Source organism: Salmo salar, chromosome 02, assembly GCF_965601325.2.
Source record: "Salmo salar chromosome 02, fSalSal1, whole genome shotgun sequence".
Taxonomy (NCBI): Eukaryota; Metazoa; Chordata; class Actinopteri; order Salmoniformes; family Salmonidae; genus Salmo; species Salmo salar.
The window spans coordinates 44,929,164-44,951,399 of NC_138292.1; the positions used below are offsets into that span (position 1 = coordinate 44,929,164).

The following is a 22,236-nucleotide window of genomic DNA, read 5'->3' on the forward strand; positions in this document are numbered from 1 at the left end:
GTGAGTGTGGACAACGAAATGAAATCTCCCAGTGAAACTCCAACACTGTCACGGTATGCTGCTATGGCTAAAGATGTCTTAGCGGAAGAACTAGACATGTGAACTGCGAGCCACCTCGCAATGTTTACAGACTAAATGATTTCAATTATCGGACTTCAGTAGGTACACTAGGTCCAACTATATGCCGAGAGATACACAAAGAAGAACAAGAGTTGAAGGCAAGGGGGTTTACAAGAAGTCTGATCCGTCATGACCTTAGATTGACCTGTGCATGATAGTGAGGAAACACCACTATGACATCACTGAAAAGAACACAGGTTCAGATTAAAACAATTGGCTCAAGAAATCAAGAGACAGAGAATGAGACACACTGGGAGAGATGGCGAAAGACGGAGAAAGAGAGAAAGAGAGAGACAGAGATACCGGGAGGGGTGGCGAGAGACAGAGAATGAGACACACTGGGAGAGATGGCGAAAGACGGAGAAAGAGAGAGACAGAGATACCGGGAGGGGTGGCGAGAGACAGAGAATGAGACACACTGGGAGAGATGGCGAAAGACGGAGAAAGAGAGAAAGAGAGAGACAGAGATACCGGGAGGGGTGGCGAGAGACAGAGAGTGGGGGTGATACAGAGAGAGACAGAGACTGGGAGGAATGGCGAGAGACAGAGAGTGGGGGTGATACAGAGAGAGACAGAGACTGGGAGGAATGGCGAGAGACAGAGAGTGGGGGTGATACAGAGAGAGACAGAGACTGGGAGGAATGGCGAGAGAGAGAGAGAGAGAGACAGAGATACAGGGACGGAGAGAGAGCAAAAGAGAGAGAGAGAGGGGTCTGAGACAGAGAGAGACTGGGAGAGATGGAGAGAGACAGATGAGCAGCTCATTGCCTCCCTGACTCCTGTGCCTTAATAAGGAGAGCGGAGCAGGACAGCCTTGCCTGTTTTACGTTCCTTGCCTGTAGGACAGATACTGTGAATACAGAACACAGAGGAACGTCTCAAATATAAACACCTGCCTGCCACCGTTCTTGGCCACGCGTTCTATAACCCCCCCCCCCCAAACACACACAAAGAACTAGCTTGAAATAAAACAAAACACACGTGTATGCATGCACCCATACACCCCCCCCCCCCCCCCCCCCCCATATATAGTTCATGTAACAGAAACCCACAAACGTGCAGATCCACCCAGCAACAGCAAAATTGATTCAGCACAGGGGCTCATTCTCCAGATTCTCTCGGAGAAAAAAAAACTGGGGCGATATTTATAGATGAGCTCTCTGTTTTCTGAAGGAAGGACCAGCTGGAAGGACTACTTCCTAGGGGAAAGCAGAACGGGGATACATAAAAGGGGAGCAAAATGTAGGGAGAAGGAGAGAGAAGGAACACCAGGATGCGAGAGATGGAGGGAGTTAAAGCTTTGATATCCAGAACAGGAATAAGGGAAGACATGCAGAGAGATGGGGATGTGGAGAGAATGAGTTATGGGTACAAAGACACGCCGATGCAGGTGTGAAATAGCAATGGAGGAGTTTCGGGGTGTGGATGAGGTTTTCTGTGGATGAGGCCTGATCGTCAATGGATGCAGTATGATATGATTGGGGTAGTGCATAATCACCTGTGCATCCCAAAACCCACTTCTGACTGGGGGCTCAATTCAATCAAGTCCACATTGCAGTATGCATTTACACATTAGCTCTTTTTCCCCATGGTGATATAAAATCACAGACTGGTCTGGGGTACTGTATAAAGCCCTATACAAACTACCAGGTAGACTCCCCTCACAGGTATGCCTTCACTTTTCAGACGTGTAAAAGCAGGGTGACATTTTTAAACAAAGACTGTGCACTGAATTCCAACCTATATACCATATGAACATCATGAACATCATGAACCAAAAGAAGATCTTGACACTCCAACCAGTGGTTGTGACCGGCTGTGAATGACAGAACATTCTTTCCCAGGAACATTAGCCAAGTGGCTCAAAAGAGACAATTAAGAAGACACATAATGTGATGATACGCTCTGGTAAATTGACAGTATATTTCATTGTAGAGAAACAACACCTGTCCACGTCCCATAAACTGTATCTGGGCAAAAGATAACACAATCAGATGAGCACTTACAGCACACGTAAGACCCTCTCCTCTCCATTTCATTAAGGTCAAAGGTTAGAATGGTAGACCTAGTTGGCTATGGCCACATATCAAAGTAAAGCAGTGGAGTAAATCAACAGTGAACTTTGACAACCTCCACTGAGCGAGACCGGCAGAGTGACAGCAAACGTGATCCAATCAACACTTCACTCAGCACTCTGGAGGGGCAGCGTGTGGCTGGCCGCCTGCACTCCCTGTTGCGCGCGCACGCACACACACACACACACACACACACACACACACACACACACACACACACACACACACACACACACACACACACACACACACGTGTGGAAGACATGCAGAAAGACAGATGAAGGTACACAGGCTTATACAAACACGTGCTCTTAACACCCCTGTGCAGAGCTACCGATATCACACATTCTCCCTCTGCCCCACACCTCCTCACACACGCGCACTCCATCCTGTCATCACCGGCAGCAGTAGCAGCAGTCTCCCCTCTATGTGAGTGTGTGGGCCCTAGCTGGCAGGTACCTTTGTACTTCTCCCTGACGTTCTCATACGCCTGGATGAAGTCCTGCTCCTCTGCATCGGGGGGCAGGCATGCGGGTTCGTACATGGCCATGGCCGGCGCTGTCTGTCAACTGGGGCACGTCACCCTCTGCTCCTCTTTTTGTTGTTCTCCTCTTCCTTCTTCTCCTTTTGAGGTCAGTGGGCTCCCTCTCTCTCGTTCCCTGTTCGTGCGACAACCCCTGCTGTCTGTCTGTCTTCTCTGTAGTTCTCTCAGTAGGTTATGAGCTCTCCACAGCTCTCAACTTCATTCCAGTGGTCAGCACCCGCCCCCCCTCTCCCCCCCTCCCCTCGTAACAGAGAAATACTCAATATGAATGCCAGGCTCCTCCTCTTAAGCTCTTAAAGACACATGGCAGGGGAAGCACACACACACACACACACACACAGACACAGACACACACAGAGAGAGAGAGAGAGAGAGAGAGAGAGAGAGAGAGAGAGAGAGAGAGAGAGAGAGAGAGAGAGAAATGTATTGGGCACACCGGCAGGACTTGTCAGGCAGGCACACCATCAAACCATTGCATTGTAGTAAAGCACCACATGGGTTTAGCATGTACTTTCCTAACCAAACTCACAGTCACACCCAGTAGCAAACAAGCTGCTACAGCATTTCTACAGCGGGCCCAATTCCTGACTTAGGGTTAAAAAAGGAAGTGCAAATTCTCATTATAAGATGCAAGACCCAAACACAAACAGTTAAAAAATATATATACACTCAAATGTACAGTATATGCAATCCTAATCACAGAAACCAAAAAGCTAAATTGAATTACAAAAAACAAACCAAATAAAACAATTCTCATGATCAAGGATATTTTTCTGTTGCTGCCTAGCTGTTGCTGTTGCTGCCTAGCTGGCGTGTCCGGGTCATTCACAAGGAAGTGGAAGTAAATGTTTTGATGCTGCTGCCTCTCAATTGATGAATACGTTTAAAAACTAGTTACAATGCAGATATGCCCTTGTCATCCTCTGGGAACAAGCTCATTCAAAAGCAAGCAACATTGAATATTCAGCAGCTCCTCCACTTGACAATCCAGGGACAATTATTATTTATTTTTTATGTCAAGACTTCATATATCAATTTAATATCCCACCTGATTTGGCGGCCTCATTACGGCACCCATACAAGCCACATAAAAGTGTTGGTGAATCATCTGTAGTGGTGGGAAAGCAATAAAACAACGCTGACATTGTACTGAAAGCATCCATCCAGCCATATTTGACCTTTATTTAACTAGGGAAGTCAGTTAAGAACAAATTCTTATTTTAAGTGACTGCCTAGGAACAGTTCAGGGGCAGAACGACACATTTTTACCTGGTCAGCTCGGGGATTCGACCTTGCAACTTTTCGGTTACTAGTCCAACGCTCCAACCACTACGCTACCTGCCGCCCCGTATACAGGAACATCTCCATAAAACGGTGTTTATTTCAGGCCGGAGAGTAAAAGATCCATTCCATGCATTAACAACACTAGAACCTGTGAAAGCTGTCATTTGACTGTTCATGATTTGTTTCATTATTATTACTCTGCCATTTGTAAAGTCATGCCTCCCTCTGTCCTTGACTTTTCCTAAATACTGTAACTCTACAGAACACACTGCCGCTGTTAGAATCTTAATATCACTAACAGAACCGGAGTTCTAACCAGTTTTAGGAGGGCACGTTGCCCGTTATCCCAACAGCAGGACCTGCTCCGCTCCTTCTTACAACAGTTGAAAGTGCCGTGCCCAGTTGATAATCACTCTGATCATTGCCTCAGAACTGAACCTAAACTATACTGAAACTAATTGAACACATATAACAACAGAATAAATAAATTAAGTAAAGCATGATGGGGAGAAAGGGGGAGAATGGGTGAGTTGATGAACGAGGGGGTGCGAACAATGCATAATTATGTAATCAGCCACTGTGAATGAAGAACAGGGCGGCCCATTCTATTGTATTGATCCACTCTAATTCTAATCTTAAAATGGTATGTACCCTACATCAGTCCACCCAATCAAAGCAGTCCTATCAGTCTACTCTGGCCTATCAGTGTTGCAGAATGTGGTGATGAGGCAAGGGGAGAAATGTCACTATGGCCAAGTTGCTTGCAAAGAAAACAAGTCTGGCCGGCACCATGAACAAAACTTCTTCCCTCTGCGCAAAATAAGGCACCTATAAAGAGAAAACCGGAGACTATTACGCACTACAACCAACAAAGGTATGTCAAAGTGTGTCAACGAGTGAAAGTTACAAACATTTTGTCAACTGTTAGGACAAGGGATAACAGCTAAATGAAATCCAACTAACTCCGTTGCGTGAAGACGCACACAAGCGCATGCTGATAATAATGGACTATTTTTGACTGCTGTCATATCGACACTTATATTCATTATAATGTCATTATTGCTTTTGTGCTGAGTTTCACTATTTATCAAGGACACTTGGCGCATATAATGATGTTTAGGCTACTGATGTTTTCATCAGTTGACCCCGCATCTTGACCCTTATTTAGTTGTTATAAAACGAAGCTGTTACCATGTTCATACACATTTCTGTTTCATAGTTGTAACAAACACTAATAAAATTGATTGAACACTTTTTTTTATACATATAGCCCACAGTAACATAAACTAATAAAAATGTGATTTTGATATAAAATATTGAATAAAAAAAGTATTCTAACGTTACCCACAGCCTTCATAAACACTACCAAATTATTATTTTTGCAATAGCATATAAGAAATGTATTAATTACACTGTTAGAATGTTGCAGTCAGAATGAGTGTCTTTAAACGTCAGATCCCCTCAGCAGCACAATGACAGGGAGCAGAGACAGTACCGTAGGAAAATCTCCCCTCGTTGTTTCATTTCTGTCCTGGCCGTTCTATCAGCGAGTTTCTCATGACCAAGGCCAGTCCCTGACATCAGCCAGGGGGCTTTCCTGTGAGGAAACAGGATAAGTCCAAACGCCTCACTCGCCACTGGAAAAGGAGCCGTTGTTGCCGTTCCAGACAAACGCCCACACTTCGACAGGAAATGGAAACTGTTTCACTACTGGCACAGGATAGGACTAGGACTACACAGACCTGATGGTTCACCACATGTTCATCTAGCCTGGTCCCAGATCTGTTGATGCTGTCTTGCCAACTCCTATGAACATTGTTGGTCATTCCTCTGATCACTGTCTCTTTCCATCTTTGGAGGATGCAAAGACTTGGCCTCTATTGGTTTACCTGACTATAGCTAGGCTACTCATAATGATGTGTTGCTTGTTTTTTTTTGCTTTTGAAGCACTTTCAGCCTGTTATGAAAAGCGCAAAATATATATTTTTTTATAAATTATTATTATTATCAAGCCAAACATTGGCGAGTCAATGACCATAGGAGTTGGCAAGACTACACAAACAGATATGAGACTAAGCTTGCATCCATACTTTACTGTACTGTATTTACTCTGCTGAAGCTAACTCTAGTCTTCTATCGTTGCCATGTGCCATAACAATAGAAAACTAGAGTAGCCTTCAGCGTACGGTAGATGAGGTAAAGAGGTCAATCGAACTCGACCAAAATAATGAAATTGCCATGGAAACGCGCGGGGGAAAGGGCCATGGGGGAAAGAGTCTCCTCATTGCCCCCTAGCAAAATTAGCCTACATTTAGGCTATTGTTTATAAGTGTATTTAACACTATGTCGAGGTAGAAATCTGAGTATAATTGTTGTATGGATGTTAACCCCAACACATGTTCATGTCATCGTTACCAATCAACTGCATTACAGTTAAAAACACGACGTTGACTACCACCGCCGATTTCTGACGGATTTGACCAATATCCACTTTGTTAGATCAGATTTGACTGGTCAATCTGGTCAATGGAAAGTCTGTGTTCCATTGACTCCTTTACAGCATCTATATACGGAATGGGATTGATTTAGACAGGTAAGGCACTCCAGTTCAGCGTGGCAAGTCTCTCAATGGAGGGAGAGGGCTGTTTGCTTTGTTGACAATGGTTAAAGGGCTGAGGGTATTAGAAGACTGTACTGTGGCTTAACAGATGGGAGTGGAGTGGTGTGTTCCTGTATAAACCCATTTACCCCATTCCTCTACACCCCACCTGGAGATGAACACACACACACACACACACACACACACACACACACACACACACACACACACACACACACACACACACACACACATCACGTCACGTCACACATTCGTACTTGTTACTGGTGTTTCAGCAACAGGCCCTTTAGAAATATTTACATTTACACTTACTTCTTTCCGTGCCTCGACACTTCAGATAGGTGAGTTGTGAGTTGTTAACCAGATACAAGTTAACGACATCTTTGAGGACTCTCCAGTTGTCTATATGAGGTGAAAGATGACCTGTGTGTGTGTGTGTGTGTGTGTGTGTGTGTGTGTGTGTGTGTGTGTGTGTGTGTGTGTGTGTGTGTGTGTGTGTGTGTGTGTTTAAATGTGCGTCTATGTATATATAACTTTGTGTCAACACAATCTGAGATGATTGTTTGCAGTTTCCCAGCTCCCAATGCAGACAACAGGTGGGCTACGCTGTGTGCTTAGGCATGTGGCAGTTTGCATGTGGCTTAAGATACTCACACACGCTGTCCACATGAGAGGGTTCGAGAAGGTGTGCGTGTGTGTGTGCATGTGTATTGCATTTACATTGTAGTCATTTAACAGACTCTGTTATCCAGAGCGACGTATAGTTAGTGCATTCTTCTTAAGATCGATAGGTGACACAACCACATATCACAGTCATAGTAAGTACATTTTCCTCAATAAAGAAAGTATCTGGTAGGAAAAGTCAAGAGCAAGCTTCTTTTTTTTGTGGGGTTGGGGGTGTAGTGTGTAGTAGTGATGGCGTTGGTTGGGGGTATTAACTATGAGAACTACGAATCTGAACTATGAAACTGTCTCTAACCACAATCGAAAGAGGAGTGGGAGGCCCAGGTGCACAACTGAGACAGAGGACAAGTACATTAGAGTGTCTAGTTTGAGAAACAGATGCCTCACAAGTCCTCAACTGGCAGCTTCATTAAATAGTACCTGCAAAACACCAGTCTCAATGTCAACAGTGAAGAGGCGATTTTGGGATGCTGGCCTTTTATGCAGATTTGCAAAGAAAAATCTCAGACTGGCCAATAAAAAGAAAAGATTAAGATGGGCAAAAGAACACAGACACTGGACAGAGGAATTCTGCCTAGAAGGCCAGCATCCCAGAGTAGCCTCTTCACTGTTGATTTTGAGACTGGTGTTTGCAGCTACTATTTAATGAAGCTGCCAGTTGAGGATATGTGAGGCATCTGCTTCTCAAACTAGACACTCTAATGTACGTGTCTTCTTGCTCAGTTGTGCACCGGGGTCTCCCACTCTTTCTATTCTGGTTATAGCCAGTTTGCGCTGTTATGTGAAGGGAGTAGTGCACAGCGTTGTACGAGATCTTCAGTTTCTTGGCAATATCTCGCATGGAATATCCTTAATTTCTAAGAACAAGAATAGACTGACGAGTTTTCAGCTGTGCTAACATAATTGCAAAAGGGTTTTCTAATGATCAATTTGCCTTTTAAAATGATAAACTTGGATTAACCTGTTGGGTCTAGGGGGCAGCATTTGCACGTCTGGATAAAAAAAATTTACCCGATTTAATCTGGTTACTAATCCTACCCAGTAACTAGAATATGCATATACTTATTATATATGGATAGAAAACACTCTAAAGTTTCCAAAACTGTTTGAATGGTGTCTGTGAGTATAACAGAACTCATTTGGCAGGCAAAACCCTGAGACATTTTCTGACAGGAAGTGGATACCTGATGTGTTGTATTGACTTTAAACCTATCCCATTGAAAAACACAGGGGCTTAGGAATATTTTGGCACTTCCTATTGCTTCCACTAGATGTCACCAGCCTTTACAAAGTGTTTTGAGTCTTCTGGAGGGAGATCTGACCGAACAAGAGCCATGGAACGATGATGTCCCATTAGACACCTGGCGCGCGAGTTCATGTTGGGTACCCTCGTTCCAATACGTTATAAAAGAGTATGCATTCGTCCACCTTGAATATTATTCATGTTCTGGTTAAAAAAGGCCCTAATGATTTATGCTATACAACGTTTGACATGTTTGAACGAACGGAAATATATTTTTTCCCCTCGTTCATGACGAGAAGTCCGGCTGGCTTACATCATGTGCTAACGAGACGGAGATTTTTGGACATAAATGATGAGCTTTTTTGAACAAAACTACATTCGTTATGGACCTGTGATACCTGGAAGTGACATCTGATGAAGAGAATCAAAGGTAATGGATTATTTACATAGTATTTTCGATTTTAGATCTCCCCAACATGACGTCTAGTCTGTATCGCAACGCGTATTTTTCTGGGCGCAGTGCTCAGATTATTGCAAAGTGTGATTTCCCAGTAAGGTTATTTTTAAATCTGGCAAGTTGATTGCGTTCAAGAGATGTAAATCTATAATTCTTTAAATGACAATATAATATTTTACCAATGTTTTCTAATTTTAATTATTTAATTTGTTACGCTGACTTGACTGCCGGTTATTGGAGGGAAACGATTTCCTCAACATCAATGCCATAGTAAAACGCTGTTTTTGGATATAAATATGAACTTGATAGAACTAAAAATGCATGCATTGTCTAACATAATGTCCTAGGAGTGTCATCTGATGGAGATTGTAAAAGGTTAGTGCATCATTTTAGCTGGTTTTATGGTTTTGGTGACCCTGTCTTTGACTTGACAAAACATTACACACAACTCTTGTAAATGTACTGTCCTAACATACTCTAAATTTATGCTTTCGCCGTAAAACCTTTTTGAAATCGTAAAACGTGGTTAGATTAAGGAGATGTTTATCTTTCAAATGGTGTAAAATAGTTGTATTTTTGAAAAATTTGAATTTTGACATTTATTTGGATTCAAATTTGCCGCTCTTGAAATGCACCTGCTGTTGATGGAGTGCACCACGGGTGGCACGCTAGCGTCCCACCTAGCCCCAAGAGGTTAACTAATACAACGTGCCATTGGAACACAGGAATGATGGTTGCTGATAACGGGCCTCTGTACGCCTATGTAGATAATTCCATTAAAAATCAGCCGTTTCCAGCTACAATAGTCATTTACAACATTAACAACGTGTACACTGTATTTCTGATCAATTTGATGTTATTTTAGTGGACAAAAAATGTGCTTTTCTTTCAAAAAACAAGGAGGAGGAGACACATTCTGTCTCCTAGAGATGAACTTACTTTGGTGCGAAAAGTGCAAATCAATCCCAGAACAACAGCAAAGGACCTTGTGAAGATGCTGGAGGAAACAGGTACAAAAGTATCTATATGTACAGTAAAACAAGTTCTATATCGACATAACCTGAAAGGCCGCTCAGCAAGGAAGAAGCCACTGCTCCAAAACCGCCATAAAAGAACCAGATAGAGCATCGAGCCAGCGGGGTGGTGGCACTGGAATCCTCATCTCTCCCAAGTGGACATTCTCTCTTTCTCCCCTGACCCATCTGTCTATCTCCTCATTTGAATTCCATGCTGTCACAGTTACCAGCCCTTTCAAGCTTAACATCCTTATCATTTATCGCCCTCCAGGTTCCCTTGGAGAGTTCATCAATGAGCTTGACGCCTTGATAAGTTCCTTTCCTGAGGATGGCTCACCTCTCACAGTTCTGGGTGACTTTAACCTCCCCACGTCTACCTTCGACTCATTCCTCTCTGCCTCCTTCTCTCCACTCCTCTCCTCTTTCGACCTCACCCTCTCACCTTCCCCCCCTACTCACAAGGCAGGCAATACGCTTGACCTCATCTTTACTAGATGCTGTTCTTCCACTAATCTCATTGCAACTCCCCTCCAAGTCTCCGACCACTACCTTGTATCCTTTTCCCTCTCGCTCTCATCCAACACTTCTCACTCTGCCCCTACTCGGATGGTATTGCGCCGTCCCAACCTTCGCTCTCTCTCTCCCGCTACTCTCTCCTCTTCCATCCTATCATCTCTTCCCTCTGCTCAAACCTTCTCCAACCTATCTCTTGATTCTGCCTCCTCAACCCTCCTCTCCTCCCTCTCTGCATCCTTTGATTTCCTCTGTCCCCTATCCTCCAGGCCGGCTCGGTCCTCCCCTCCTGCTCCGTGGCTCGACGACTCACTGCGAGCTCACAGAACAGGGCTCCGGGCAGCCGAGCGGAAATGGAGGAAAACTCGCCTCCCTGCGGACCTGGCATCCTTTCACTCCCTCCTCTCTACATTTTCCTCTTCTGTCTCTGCTGCTAATGCCACTTTCTACCACTCTAAACTCCAAGCATCTGCCTCTAACCCTAGGAAGCTCTTTGCTACCTTCTCCTCCCTCCTGAATCCTCCTCCCCCTCCCCCCCCCCCTCCTCCCTCTCTGCGGATGACTTCGTCAACCATTTTGAAAAGAAGGTTGACGACATCCGATCCTCGTTTGCTAAGTCAAACGACACTGCTGGTCCTGCTCACACTGCCCTACCCTGTGCTTTGACCTCTTTCTCCCCTCTCTCTCCAGATGAAATCTCGCATCTTGTGACGGCCGGCCGCCCAACAACCTGCCCACTTGACCCTATCCCCTCCTCTCTTCTCCAGACCATTTCCGGAGACCTTCTCCCCTACCTCACCTCGCTCATCAACTCATCCTTGACCGCTGGCTACGTCCCTTCCGTCTTCAAGAGAGAGAGAGTTGCACCCCTTCTGAAAAAACCTACACTCGATCTCTCCGATGTCAACAACTACAGACCAGTATCCCTTCTTTCCTTTCTCTCCAAAACTCTTGAACGTGCCGTCCTTGGCCAGCTCTCTTGCTATCTCTCTCAGAATGACCTTCTTGATCCTAATCAGTCAGGTTTCAAGACTGGGCATTCAACTGAGACTGCTCTTCTCTGTGTCACGGAGGCTCTCCGCACTGCTAAAGCTAACTCTCTCTCCTCTGCTCTCATCCTTCTAGACCTATCTGCTGCCTTTGATACCGTGAACCATCAGATCCTCCTCTCCACCCTCTCCGAGCTGGGCATCTCCGGCGCGGCCCACGCTTGGATTGCGTCCTACCTGACAGGTCGCTCCTACCAGGTGGCGTGGCGAGAATCTGTCTCCGCACCACGTGCTCTCACCACTGGTGTCCCCCAGGGCTCTGTTCTTGGCCCACTCCTATTCTCGCTATACACCAAGTCACTTGGCTCTGTCATATCCTCACATGGTCTCTCATATCATTGCTATGCAGATGACACACAATTAATCTTCTCCTTTCCCCCTTCTGACAACCAGGTGGCGAATCGCATCTCTGCATGTCTGGCAGACATATCAGTGTGGATGACGGATCACCACCTCAAGCTGAACCTAGGCAAGACGGAGCTGCTCTTCCTCCCGGGGAAGGACTGCCCGTTCCATGATCTCGCCATCACGGTTGACAACTCCCTTGTGTCCTCCTCCCAGAGTGCTAAGAGCCTTGGCGTGACCCTGGACAACACCCTGTCGTTCTCCACCAACATCAAGGCGGTGACCCGATCCTGTAGGTTCATGCTCTACAACATTCGCAGAGTACGACCCTGCCTCACACAGGAAGCGGCGCAGGTCCTAATCCAGGCACTTGTCATCTCCCGTCTGGATTATTGCAACTCGCTGTTGGCTGGGCTCCCTGCCTGTGCCATTAAACCCCTACAACTCATCCAGAACGCCGCAGCCCGTCTGGTGTTCAACCTTCCCAAGTTCTCTCACGTCACCCCGCTACCTCCGCTCTCTCCACTGGCTTCCAGTCGAAGCTCGCATCCGCTACAAGACCATGGTGCTTGCCTAAGGAGCTGTGAGGGGAACGGCACCTCCGTACCTTCAGGCTCTGATCAGGCCCTACACCCAAACAAGGGCACTCCGTTCATCCACCTCTGGCCTGCTCGCCTCCCTACCTCTGAGGAAGCACAGTTCCCGCTCAGCCCAGTCAAAACTGTTCGCTGCTCTGGCACCCCAATGGTGGAACAAGCTCCCTCACGACGCCAGGACAGCGGAGTCAATCACCACCAAACATCCTTTCTGAATTTAAAAGTAATCCTCAAAGTAATCATCTAGTTTTTCAAAACTATCTGTAATCTGATTACAATAATTTTGCTGGTAACGTAACAGATTACAGTTACCGTTTTATTTTTATTTTTTGTAATCCCTTACATGTAACAGATTACAAATAATCAGTTACTCCCCAACCCTGCGTGTGTGTCTGTGTGTACAGTAGGTGAGATGTCCATTTTAGCAATCGAATAACTATAGCTATGCTAGGTGATGGTTTGGTTTATCATGTTCATGTCTATGTAGAAAAAGACTGTAGGAGTAAGTAGAGAGGACTCAGGGACAGGTATTAGAGAGAGAGAAGAGAGAGAGAGAAGGGCAGAGAAAGAGAAAAAGAGATCTGGGTCAGCAGCTTCAGGCCAGCGGCCTTGGCGCTTCTGTCACATTCTTTCTTTTCTGGATCCATTTATTGTGCCTAGGGCAACGAGTGGCAATTTTACAGCCAGATCCTCTACGTCTTTCACAAGTGAGGGCGCCACCGGTGCATCAAGACCTTCTACGTCATCTATAAGTGCGACGACCACCACCACCACCGGTGCAGCGAGACCCTCTACGACGTCTACGTCATCCACAAGTATGACCACAACTGGCACCGGTGCAGCGACACCCTCTACGACGTCTACGTCATCCACAAGTATGACCACAACGGGCACCGGTGCAGCGAGACCCTCTACGACGTCTACGTCATCCACAAGTATGACCACAACCGGCACCGGTGCATCAAGAACCTCTACGTCATCCACAAGTGTGACCTCCGCTGCAGCGAGACCCTTTACGTCGTCTACGTCATCCACAAGCGTGACCACCGCCTCCAACGGTGCATCAAGAACCTCCTCGTCATCCAGAAGTGCTACCACCACTGCCACCGTTGCAGCGATGGATGATGCTGAAATGAAGGAAGCACCTCGGGATCTGGAAGCCGGTGAGATTATTATGACCCTCACGAAAGTGACCACTGAGGACCTTGTTGAACAGGATGTGGCCATTGTGACAAATGAGGAGAGAAACAGGGAGAGAAACTAAGATTAACAACGTCACACCAGGCGTCATCGGAAGTACCAGCCCCCAGATCCGCTCAACTCATTTCAGCAGAGGCTCCTCCAAGCAACAGCTCGATCAAGACCACCTTCCTCAACGTTGGTCTCATTGTTGAAAGAACCTACTCTCTACTATCTTGACTATTTATTATTGCAATTATTGCAAAAATATATTATAGGCTATCACAAGGGCCTTGGTCAGGGAGGTGACCAAGAACCTGATGGTCATTCTGAAAGAGCTCCAGAGTTCCTCTGTGGAGATGGGAGAACCTTCCAGAAGGACAACCATCTATGCAGAACTCCACCAATCAGGCCTTTATGGTAAAGTGGCCAGATGGAAGCCACTCCTCAGTAAAAGGCACATGACAGCCCGCTTGGAGTTTGCCAAAAGTCACCTAATGACTTTCAGACCATGAGAAACAAGATTCTCTGGTCTGATGAAACCAAGATTGAACTCATTGGCCTGAATGCCAAGCGTCATGTCTGGAGGAAACCTGGCACCATCCCTACAGTGAAGCATGGTGGTGGCAGCATCATGCTGTGGGGATGTATTTCAGCAGTAGGGACTGGGAGACTTGTCAGGATCGAGGGAAAGATGAACGTAGCAAAGTACAGAGAGATCCTTGATGAAAACCTGCTCCAGAGCGCTCAGGACCTCAGACTGGGGCGAAGGTTCACTGTCCAACAGGACAACGAACCTAAGCACACAGCCAAGACAACGCAAGAGTGGCTTCGGGACAAGTCTCTGAATTTCCTTGAGTGGCCCAGCCGGACTTGAACCCGACCAAACATCTCTGGAGAGACCTGAAAATAGCTGTGCAGCGACGCTCCCCATCCAACCTGACAGAGCTTGAGAGGATCTGCAGAGAAGAATTAGAGAAACTCCCCAAATACAGGTGTGCCAAGCTTGTAGCGTCATACCCTAAAAGAACTTGAGGCTGTAATCGCTGCCAACGGTGCTTCAACAAAGTACTGAGTAAAGGGTCTGAATACTTATGTAAATGTGATATAATTTTTTTAATATATATATACACATTTGCAAACATTTTCAAATAAACTGTTTTCGCTTTGTCATTATGGGGTATTGTGTGTAGATTGATGAGGAAAGAAAACAAATGAATCCATTTTACAATACGGCTGTAGCGTAACAAAATGTGGAAAAGTCAAGGGTCTGAATACTTTCCGAATGCACTGTATCCAGCCCAGGGCTCCAGCTATCCATTTGGTTTGCTAACTTGCTAGCTAAGTGGCTAGATGTTAAGATCAAGCTTCTTGTTAACATCTTAGATTTCTTTCAAATTATTTGCCAGGGGTATAAAGCGCTACGCACGTCATCATCGTTAACACCTGGCAGAGTGAGACAGGGAAGTGACAGCAGCGAAGTCCTTAATGGCAATAATTTGAGAAGTTAAATGAAAACATTGTGAAATGCAACCATTGAGAGGTGGAATTGAGCTACAGTAGCAGTACAGGTTCAACGTTTGAAAGGGAGACGCCGTGCGACCCAAACCGTTGCTGGCAGCTGCGCAGGCCCCCGACAACAGACATTAGACAGGCTCTTCACACAAAATAAATGTGTTAAGAGACGGAGTGAGAAAATCACAGCGCTGATTACAGAAATGATTGCAGTTGATATGCACCCATTGTCAATGGTAGAGGATGTTACCTTCAATACCCTAATGGTATATCTAGACCCAGACTACAAGCATGCCATGTCGAAAAACCGTGACGGCCCAGATGGAGAAATTGCATAATGATTGCTCTGCAAGTACAAAGCACGAGCTCTCAAACACCCCATACATGGCATTAACAACAGATTGTTGGATGTCTATGAACACACTGTCATACATCCCTGCAATGAGTCATTGAAGAGAAGTGAGACATGAAGTCCCATGTACTGACCACTGAGAAAATGGAGGAGAGGCACACAGCAGAGAACCTAAAAAACGTAATTTACTACCCTCGTTGCTGAGTGGGTGGGGGATAGTAATAAGGTAGCCGTATGGTAGCCAAGACTGCGGTAGATTGAACTGAATGGCCCCCTAGTGGTCATATGCAGCACCATATCTGCATTTGGAATTCACATGTAATTTTTTTGTTGTTATCGTTTAAACTGTAAAAAAAATTGCAGTTTAAACATTAAGAACATTTTTACATTTGTCACATCCCTAGTGTGCATGTGTGTGATGTATGATGCTGTGTGTGCTGACAGCACCTGGGGATGTATAACCCTGTACAAACACATGTGCACAACTAACATGGGAGTGAAATTCAATATGTCCACTTCGGCCTATGAGGTGAGTGATATGACACTGCATGAACACGTTAACATGTAAACACAGCTGGCACAAACACGGAATTAAACATGCCCAACTTGACCTGTGACCTGTGCCCTTTGCTTTGACCCAGGTGGCTTGTGAGTCCTTCATAGCTTTCCCATGTGTGTAATGCCATTGATGAAGGCACACAGGCTTGAAACATGCCCCCTCAGTAACCTCACACCTCTAGGTCTCTGCACTCTCCTTTCTTCTGCAGGAAGCACAGAGATCTGCCCCATCGTTTGATATTCAAGTAGGTCTATACTTAGAAAAAAAGGTGCTTCCTAGAACCATAAAGGGTTCTTGGACTGTCCCTGTAGGGAGAGCCCTGTTTGGTTCCAGGTAGAACTCTTTTTGGTTCCAAGTAGAACCTTTTATTTTAGGTTTCTTGACTGGGTGAAAGGGTTCTACATGGAACCAAAAAAGTGTTCTCCAACAAGGACAGTTTTCCTACAGGAACAGCCGTAGAACCCGTTATGAATCGTTTGTTTTTTAAGAATGTATGGCTCAAACAGCCAGCGTGCTTTAAGCATCCATCAGTGTACATTAATGTTTCTCTCAGTGTTGTACATCCTGAGAGTGAAGTGTCATTAATTACAAGGCCCACGCAAACCTCAGCAGCTTTTATAAATGTATGTCTAAGTTATTAATGAATACTCTGCTGGAGGATGGTGGCGATGAGCACATTTACTGTAAGCAGAACGGATACAGGGAAGCTGCAGATTGCAAGCAAAGGCACACACACACAAAGACACAGTAGGCACGCACATACACACGTGTACACACAGATGCGCGTGCACATACACACGCACACACAGTTAAGCACAAACACACATGCACACACACGCAAGGAGTTCATTTTGGCAGTAAAGGCGGGCCAGAGATAACAGACTCCTGAGCTGTAATTCTAAAGCCATAACTACGACTGTGTGTGTGTGGGTCTTTGTTTATGCACGCTATGATTTATAGTCCTTTGCAATGGGGAGGAAATTAATATGGCAAGTGAGAAATGAAAATGGAAATGAAGGGCGTAGAGAGATACTGTCCTACAGGGCTAATATTCCAATGTTCTACTGAAACAATATCAGCTTTTTTGGCCTTGCGTTTGGCCTTGGACTGGGTTGGGCCCTCTTGCTTGTTTCAAATTAGATTGATTTGTAACAAATCAAATCTGTGTCACAGACCAACATCTATGCGATGACCAAGATGGCTACTACGTCACGCACATACTGTAAATGTGTTTCAAAGTGACCTTCCTGCCAGCTGTCCCTTAGTGCCTTGAGTGTGTGTGTGTGTGTGTGTGTGTGTGTGTGTGTGTGTGTGTGTGTGTGTGTGTGTGTGTGTGTGTGTGTGTGTGTGTGTTTTTATGGGGTAAGGAGGGCTACAGAGGCCTCCTAAAGCCCATCTCTTAGTTTATCAATCGCTCCCTCTCTCACTCCTACCTCTTGACAACATATCTCCATGTCTCAAAACATGGCTCAGGTTCATATATAATTACATATAGAATCCCTATAAGCCTCCAGCTTATATGGCGTTTCCTGAGCAGTGTACTGCTTGTCTAATGAGTGTGTAAGGACTGTGTAATGATGTTAACAGTGACAGTATAGGAGAATGCCATGGAAACAGGCTGGTGCCACCCTCTGGTTACTGACAAGCCATTCAGTCTGACATTCTATCTTGGTGACATCCGGGACATGCCTATCTAGTCTATCCCATGCTCTACCTTACCTTGCCTCTATCTAGTCACCATCAGGCACCACTGTAATACCCCACCTTCTACTCTTCATACTAGTAACGCGTCTTAGTCATTCATTTGCGTGAGCATGCAATGGGGCTTCGTCAGTGAGCCATTTTATGCTGTGTCCAAAAAAGTCGTTACCACACATAAAAAGGAAATTGAACCCCTCTGACTGACTTTTCAATAAGTATAAAATGTATCCTCTGTGAAATGAAAGGAGCGCCATTGTGCCAATAAGATCAGCCACAATAAATATGTAACCCATTCTATTTAAAAACGATAGAGAATGGAGGCACATTTTCCAGAGGCTCAAAGGGTTTCCAGGGCTACTCCAGGACCCGGCTGGAAACTTTCCCATGCGGACTGACACCTGGTGGTGAATACGGATACTGCAGTCTGAAGGCTTTTGGGAGGGATGGAGAAAAGGGTCCACCGACACACTACAGGCCCCTGTCTAGATGCCTGAGATGTTTGGAGACAAATAAGACACATGCTGTACCACAGTGTGTAATGATAGACAGCCTGTTTTGTTTTTGTGATTCTACTGATGGAGGCCCTCGGGCATGGCTTCAACCCAAAGTCCCTCAGTGACTGAGGCAGTACCAATGCGTGTGAATGGTGGATTATTTATTACACTGACTGAAGAGACATTCTTTCACTCTGTTTACAGCACAGTGAACACACTCTGAGAGGAACAGAGAGGACTTATGACTCATCCAGTCATCAATACGCAGTCAGTGCAGAATCACACGGCCCTATGAATCAAATGGCTCTTTCCCACATTAAAATCTGCTCTCTGTGTGTGCGTGTGTGTGTATGCGCACGGCACCGTGACTTTGACAGCTTTAGATCATAGCAGCTCTGTTATGAATAATAGACAGCCACTCAGTAGGGATGTTAGCCGGGTAAGTAAAGCCTTACCCCAGGAGGGCTCTGTCAAAAACAGACACCATTCACACACATTGCAGCTCTGAACACAACAAGGCCGTCAAAGTGTGCAAGTACCATGGCACCAGATGTTGTAATACATTTTTGCATTTTTTTTTTTTATGTGTCATGAATATGTGTCAACAGTGTCAACATATCTATTCATGACTCCTGTCTGAGGTGAAATCATTGAATGATTTCCTTCAGCCCTCCAAAATCAAAGCTAGTATATCTAGCAGTGTTGGATGGCGTTCAAAACACGTATTGTATTGTAATCCACAGTGAATTCTCTGGCCGGGGTATACACTAGTTCTACCAAGGCTGTACACTGTGAATGGTGAATCTTCCCTTAACCACTGGGTGGCTGTCCTGAGTCTCTTCCTCTCCCTTGACCTTTGGTGTGAGTGACTGAAAAGCAGGGACACCGCTCTGGAGTTCAGGTCCCAGGGGACACATTAAGGATGACACACGTTCTTCTGCCCTGGCGCTTACACGACCTTTCACCTCCCTGTTCCCTAGTTTGACCTCACTTTCACCCTTTTCAAGAACACTGGTACGGGAGCTGAGAAGAACTCCCTCTGGGAGAATTGAGTTGAACTTAACAAGAGCCTTTTGACACTGGAGTGTAAATGAGACAGATTGAGCCATTCCCAACTGTTCCAAGTGTGCCAAAGGAGAGTGTTATATGACAAATAGCCATACCCCACACGTCACTGCTAGGTGATGCAGCTTCGTGGCATTTCATTAATAACCGAACACATGAAGGAGGAGCCCAACAACTCTCCCGCTCCTCTGAGCCAGAGAGCTCCCGTAAGTGATTCAAATCAGCCTCCATGAAGTAATTAGATACATAGTAGTACATTTTAAAAACCTGTCTGTCTAAGACTCAGAGGTTAGTGGATACATGTGTTTAAGAGAGAACTACGTGCAGGAGGCACCGTTCTCCGGGTTCCTGCCAGGATGCACATACACACCTGCCTCTAGGGAACACTGCTGCACTCAGAGCAAAGCCAGCTAATTAACGCCTGTCCCACACAGCACAGGAGGTTGGTGGCACCTTCATTGGGGAGGACGGGCTCGTGGTAACGACTGGAGCGGAATGGGCGGAATGGTATCAAATACATCAAACACATGGTTCCCATACACCTGTGACTGACAAACATGACTGATGTGGGTCCCAATTCTCCACACTTTCCCCAAAGTGAGCGTTAAGCACTAACTACCATCGTTAAATCCATGCTATGGAATGTGCAAGTGCACACTTTGGGAGAAGTATAGCAAATTCGGATGCACCCCAGCAAAGGATTCCCACATAATGTATACACATCCAAGTACCTGTGCAGTGCACACACAGATGCAGCCGCAGAGGCAGTCCACTTGCCATTTGAAATGTGCACACCACAGACCTATCTTAATGCCCCGGCTGGCTGTTGGAGAGCTGACGGCTGAGATATATGCATGATTCCCCGTACTGTCAGGGTTTATAGCCTACTCTGGGCAGCATGTCAGCAGAGAATAGAACAAAGGCTGCCCCATGTGTGCTGACACAGCCCCACCAGGTCCTATGACAGAGGAAGAGCATTGGAGATAGGAGACAACCCTCCCCCCCAAAAAAAAATCATACAGTATATAATGAAAAATATTAGGCTATTACTTAGACTTATTTTCAATCTCAGCAGTTGCAATGGATGTGTTTAGGCCTCAAAGCCTTCCTCTGCAAATGCTGGGTAGATCTAACCTTACTTTAACCAGAGAGGAGACCAGCAAAACACAGAATAGTTTCATTGAAATTAGCTAGATGTCGATAATGATCCTGATGTATTAATGTTGTTTGTGTTTGATGTCAAAAATGTTATAGTGGAGCAAAGGCACATTTTCACATGGTGTGTGGACAATGACGTTGTTCTTATTCTAATCATGCTACAGAATGAGGGGAAGGAACATGAATTTCCTCCAAGCTTCTAATGAAGACTATTTGTAATGAGGAGGGGTGATTTTAGCACTGTTAATTGCGACCAGATATGGGACTCAGGGGAAGGTGCTCACTCCAACGTGCACCTGAGGTCGTAAACTCACACTCCATTTTGCCATGGCAACACAATGGTGAAATGTAATCTGATTGGGCCCTTGATGCCAGGCCAATTTACTTACACGCGTGTCCATTACACTGCAATCAGGGACTTCAATAGTACAGACAGACTGAGTGAATATGGCGTCAGTATACGTTAGGGAATCTACAACCGTCCCCACGGTAGGATGTTCTCGACTACCAGTTGAGTGATGCAGTTGTCACAAATATGTAAAATAGATGATTTAATGTCTCTGAAACTGTTCTGTTTTCTCGCTGCACAACCACCCAACGAATTACAGTGTTATGGGTGGAGCAGCTAATAAGAAGGCAACACCAACGTTACGTGCTCCAACTATCTAAATAAATCATGTGAATTAGATATCTCTCTATTGATTGAGCCCTGTAAGGACAATCCCACCTAACACTTGGCTATAGCCCCACACTCTGTGGACGCACACATCCTGTTCAGTTGGTGAAACTTAGTCCAAAGGCACCTGCCCAACACAGCACTCGTACGCACACGCACACGCGCACGCACACGCACACGCACACACACACCCACACACACACACACACACACACACACACTGCCAATGAAAACAGTCAACAAAATTCTACAGAAATCAACTACTTCAATGGCTGGTATGATAAACACACTCATACACAGGACGTGTCATTCGCCCCATTCAGACAAAGCTAGTTCAGACCCAATTTTCTAGCATGAGGCCTGTTGGGAACAGTAGCATAGCAAAGTAGCATGTGTGAGAGGTGGCAGGAGGAGTGTCGCGGGGCTGCAGACAGCAGACTGCCTACCTGCGATGCGGATGACGGCCCTCTCAGCCGGGTCCAGGACGTCCCCAGCGCCTGAGGCAGACTTAGAGCGTTTGACCCTCTGGTGTTTAGCCAGGTTCCAGGGGAGTGTGTCCCCAGGGCAGGGGGCAGGGAAGCTCCTCTCTCCATAGCTGTCTAGCAGGGCCCTCTCCCTCTCCCTCTGCCGGTCCCTGTCCTTCTGTCTGTCCTTACGCCCCGACGCCATCACCTACAGTACAGTACTGTACAACGACATGGAGGAGAGCAGCAGTAAGACATGGCACGTGTATAGGCCTATGTATATTAGAAACATACAGTACCAGTCAAAAGTTTGGACAGACCTACTCATTCAAGGGTTTTACTTTATTTGTACTATTTTCTACATTGTAGAAAAATAGAGAAGACATCAAAACGACTGTATGTAATAACACATATGGAATCATATAGTAACCAAAAAAGTGTGTTAAACATATCAAAATATATTTTAGATTTGTCAAAGCAGCCACCCTTTTCCTTGATGACAGCTTTGCACACTCTTGGCATTCTCT

The 22,236-nt window shown here is 45.6% G+C and overlaps 1 protein-coding gene across 7 annotated transcripts in view; it reads right to left on the minus strand.

The window, feature by feature from the left end:
• Positions 1-21,932, minus strand: part of plecb (plectin b) — a 187,079-nt gene extending 165,147 nt beyond the window's left edge. For 5 of the 7 annotated variants that reach the window (XM_082963432.1, XM_014168120.3, XM_014168101.3 and 2 more), the window contains exon 1: positions 21,692-21,932. In XM_082963432.1, coding sequence (XP_082819558.1) covers positions 21,692-21,914 — 223 coding nt within the window. In that variant the 5' untranslated portion in view covers positions 21,915-21,932. Of the gene's footprint in view, positions 1-2,654; positions 2,954-21,691 lie in introns of those variants that run through there. The other 2 variants (XM_045704618.2, XM_045704614.2) reach the window with 1 other exon arrangement.
• Positions 21,933-22,236: the final 304 nt, after the last annotated feature.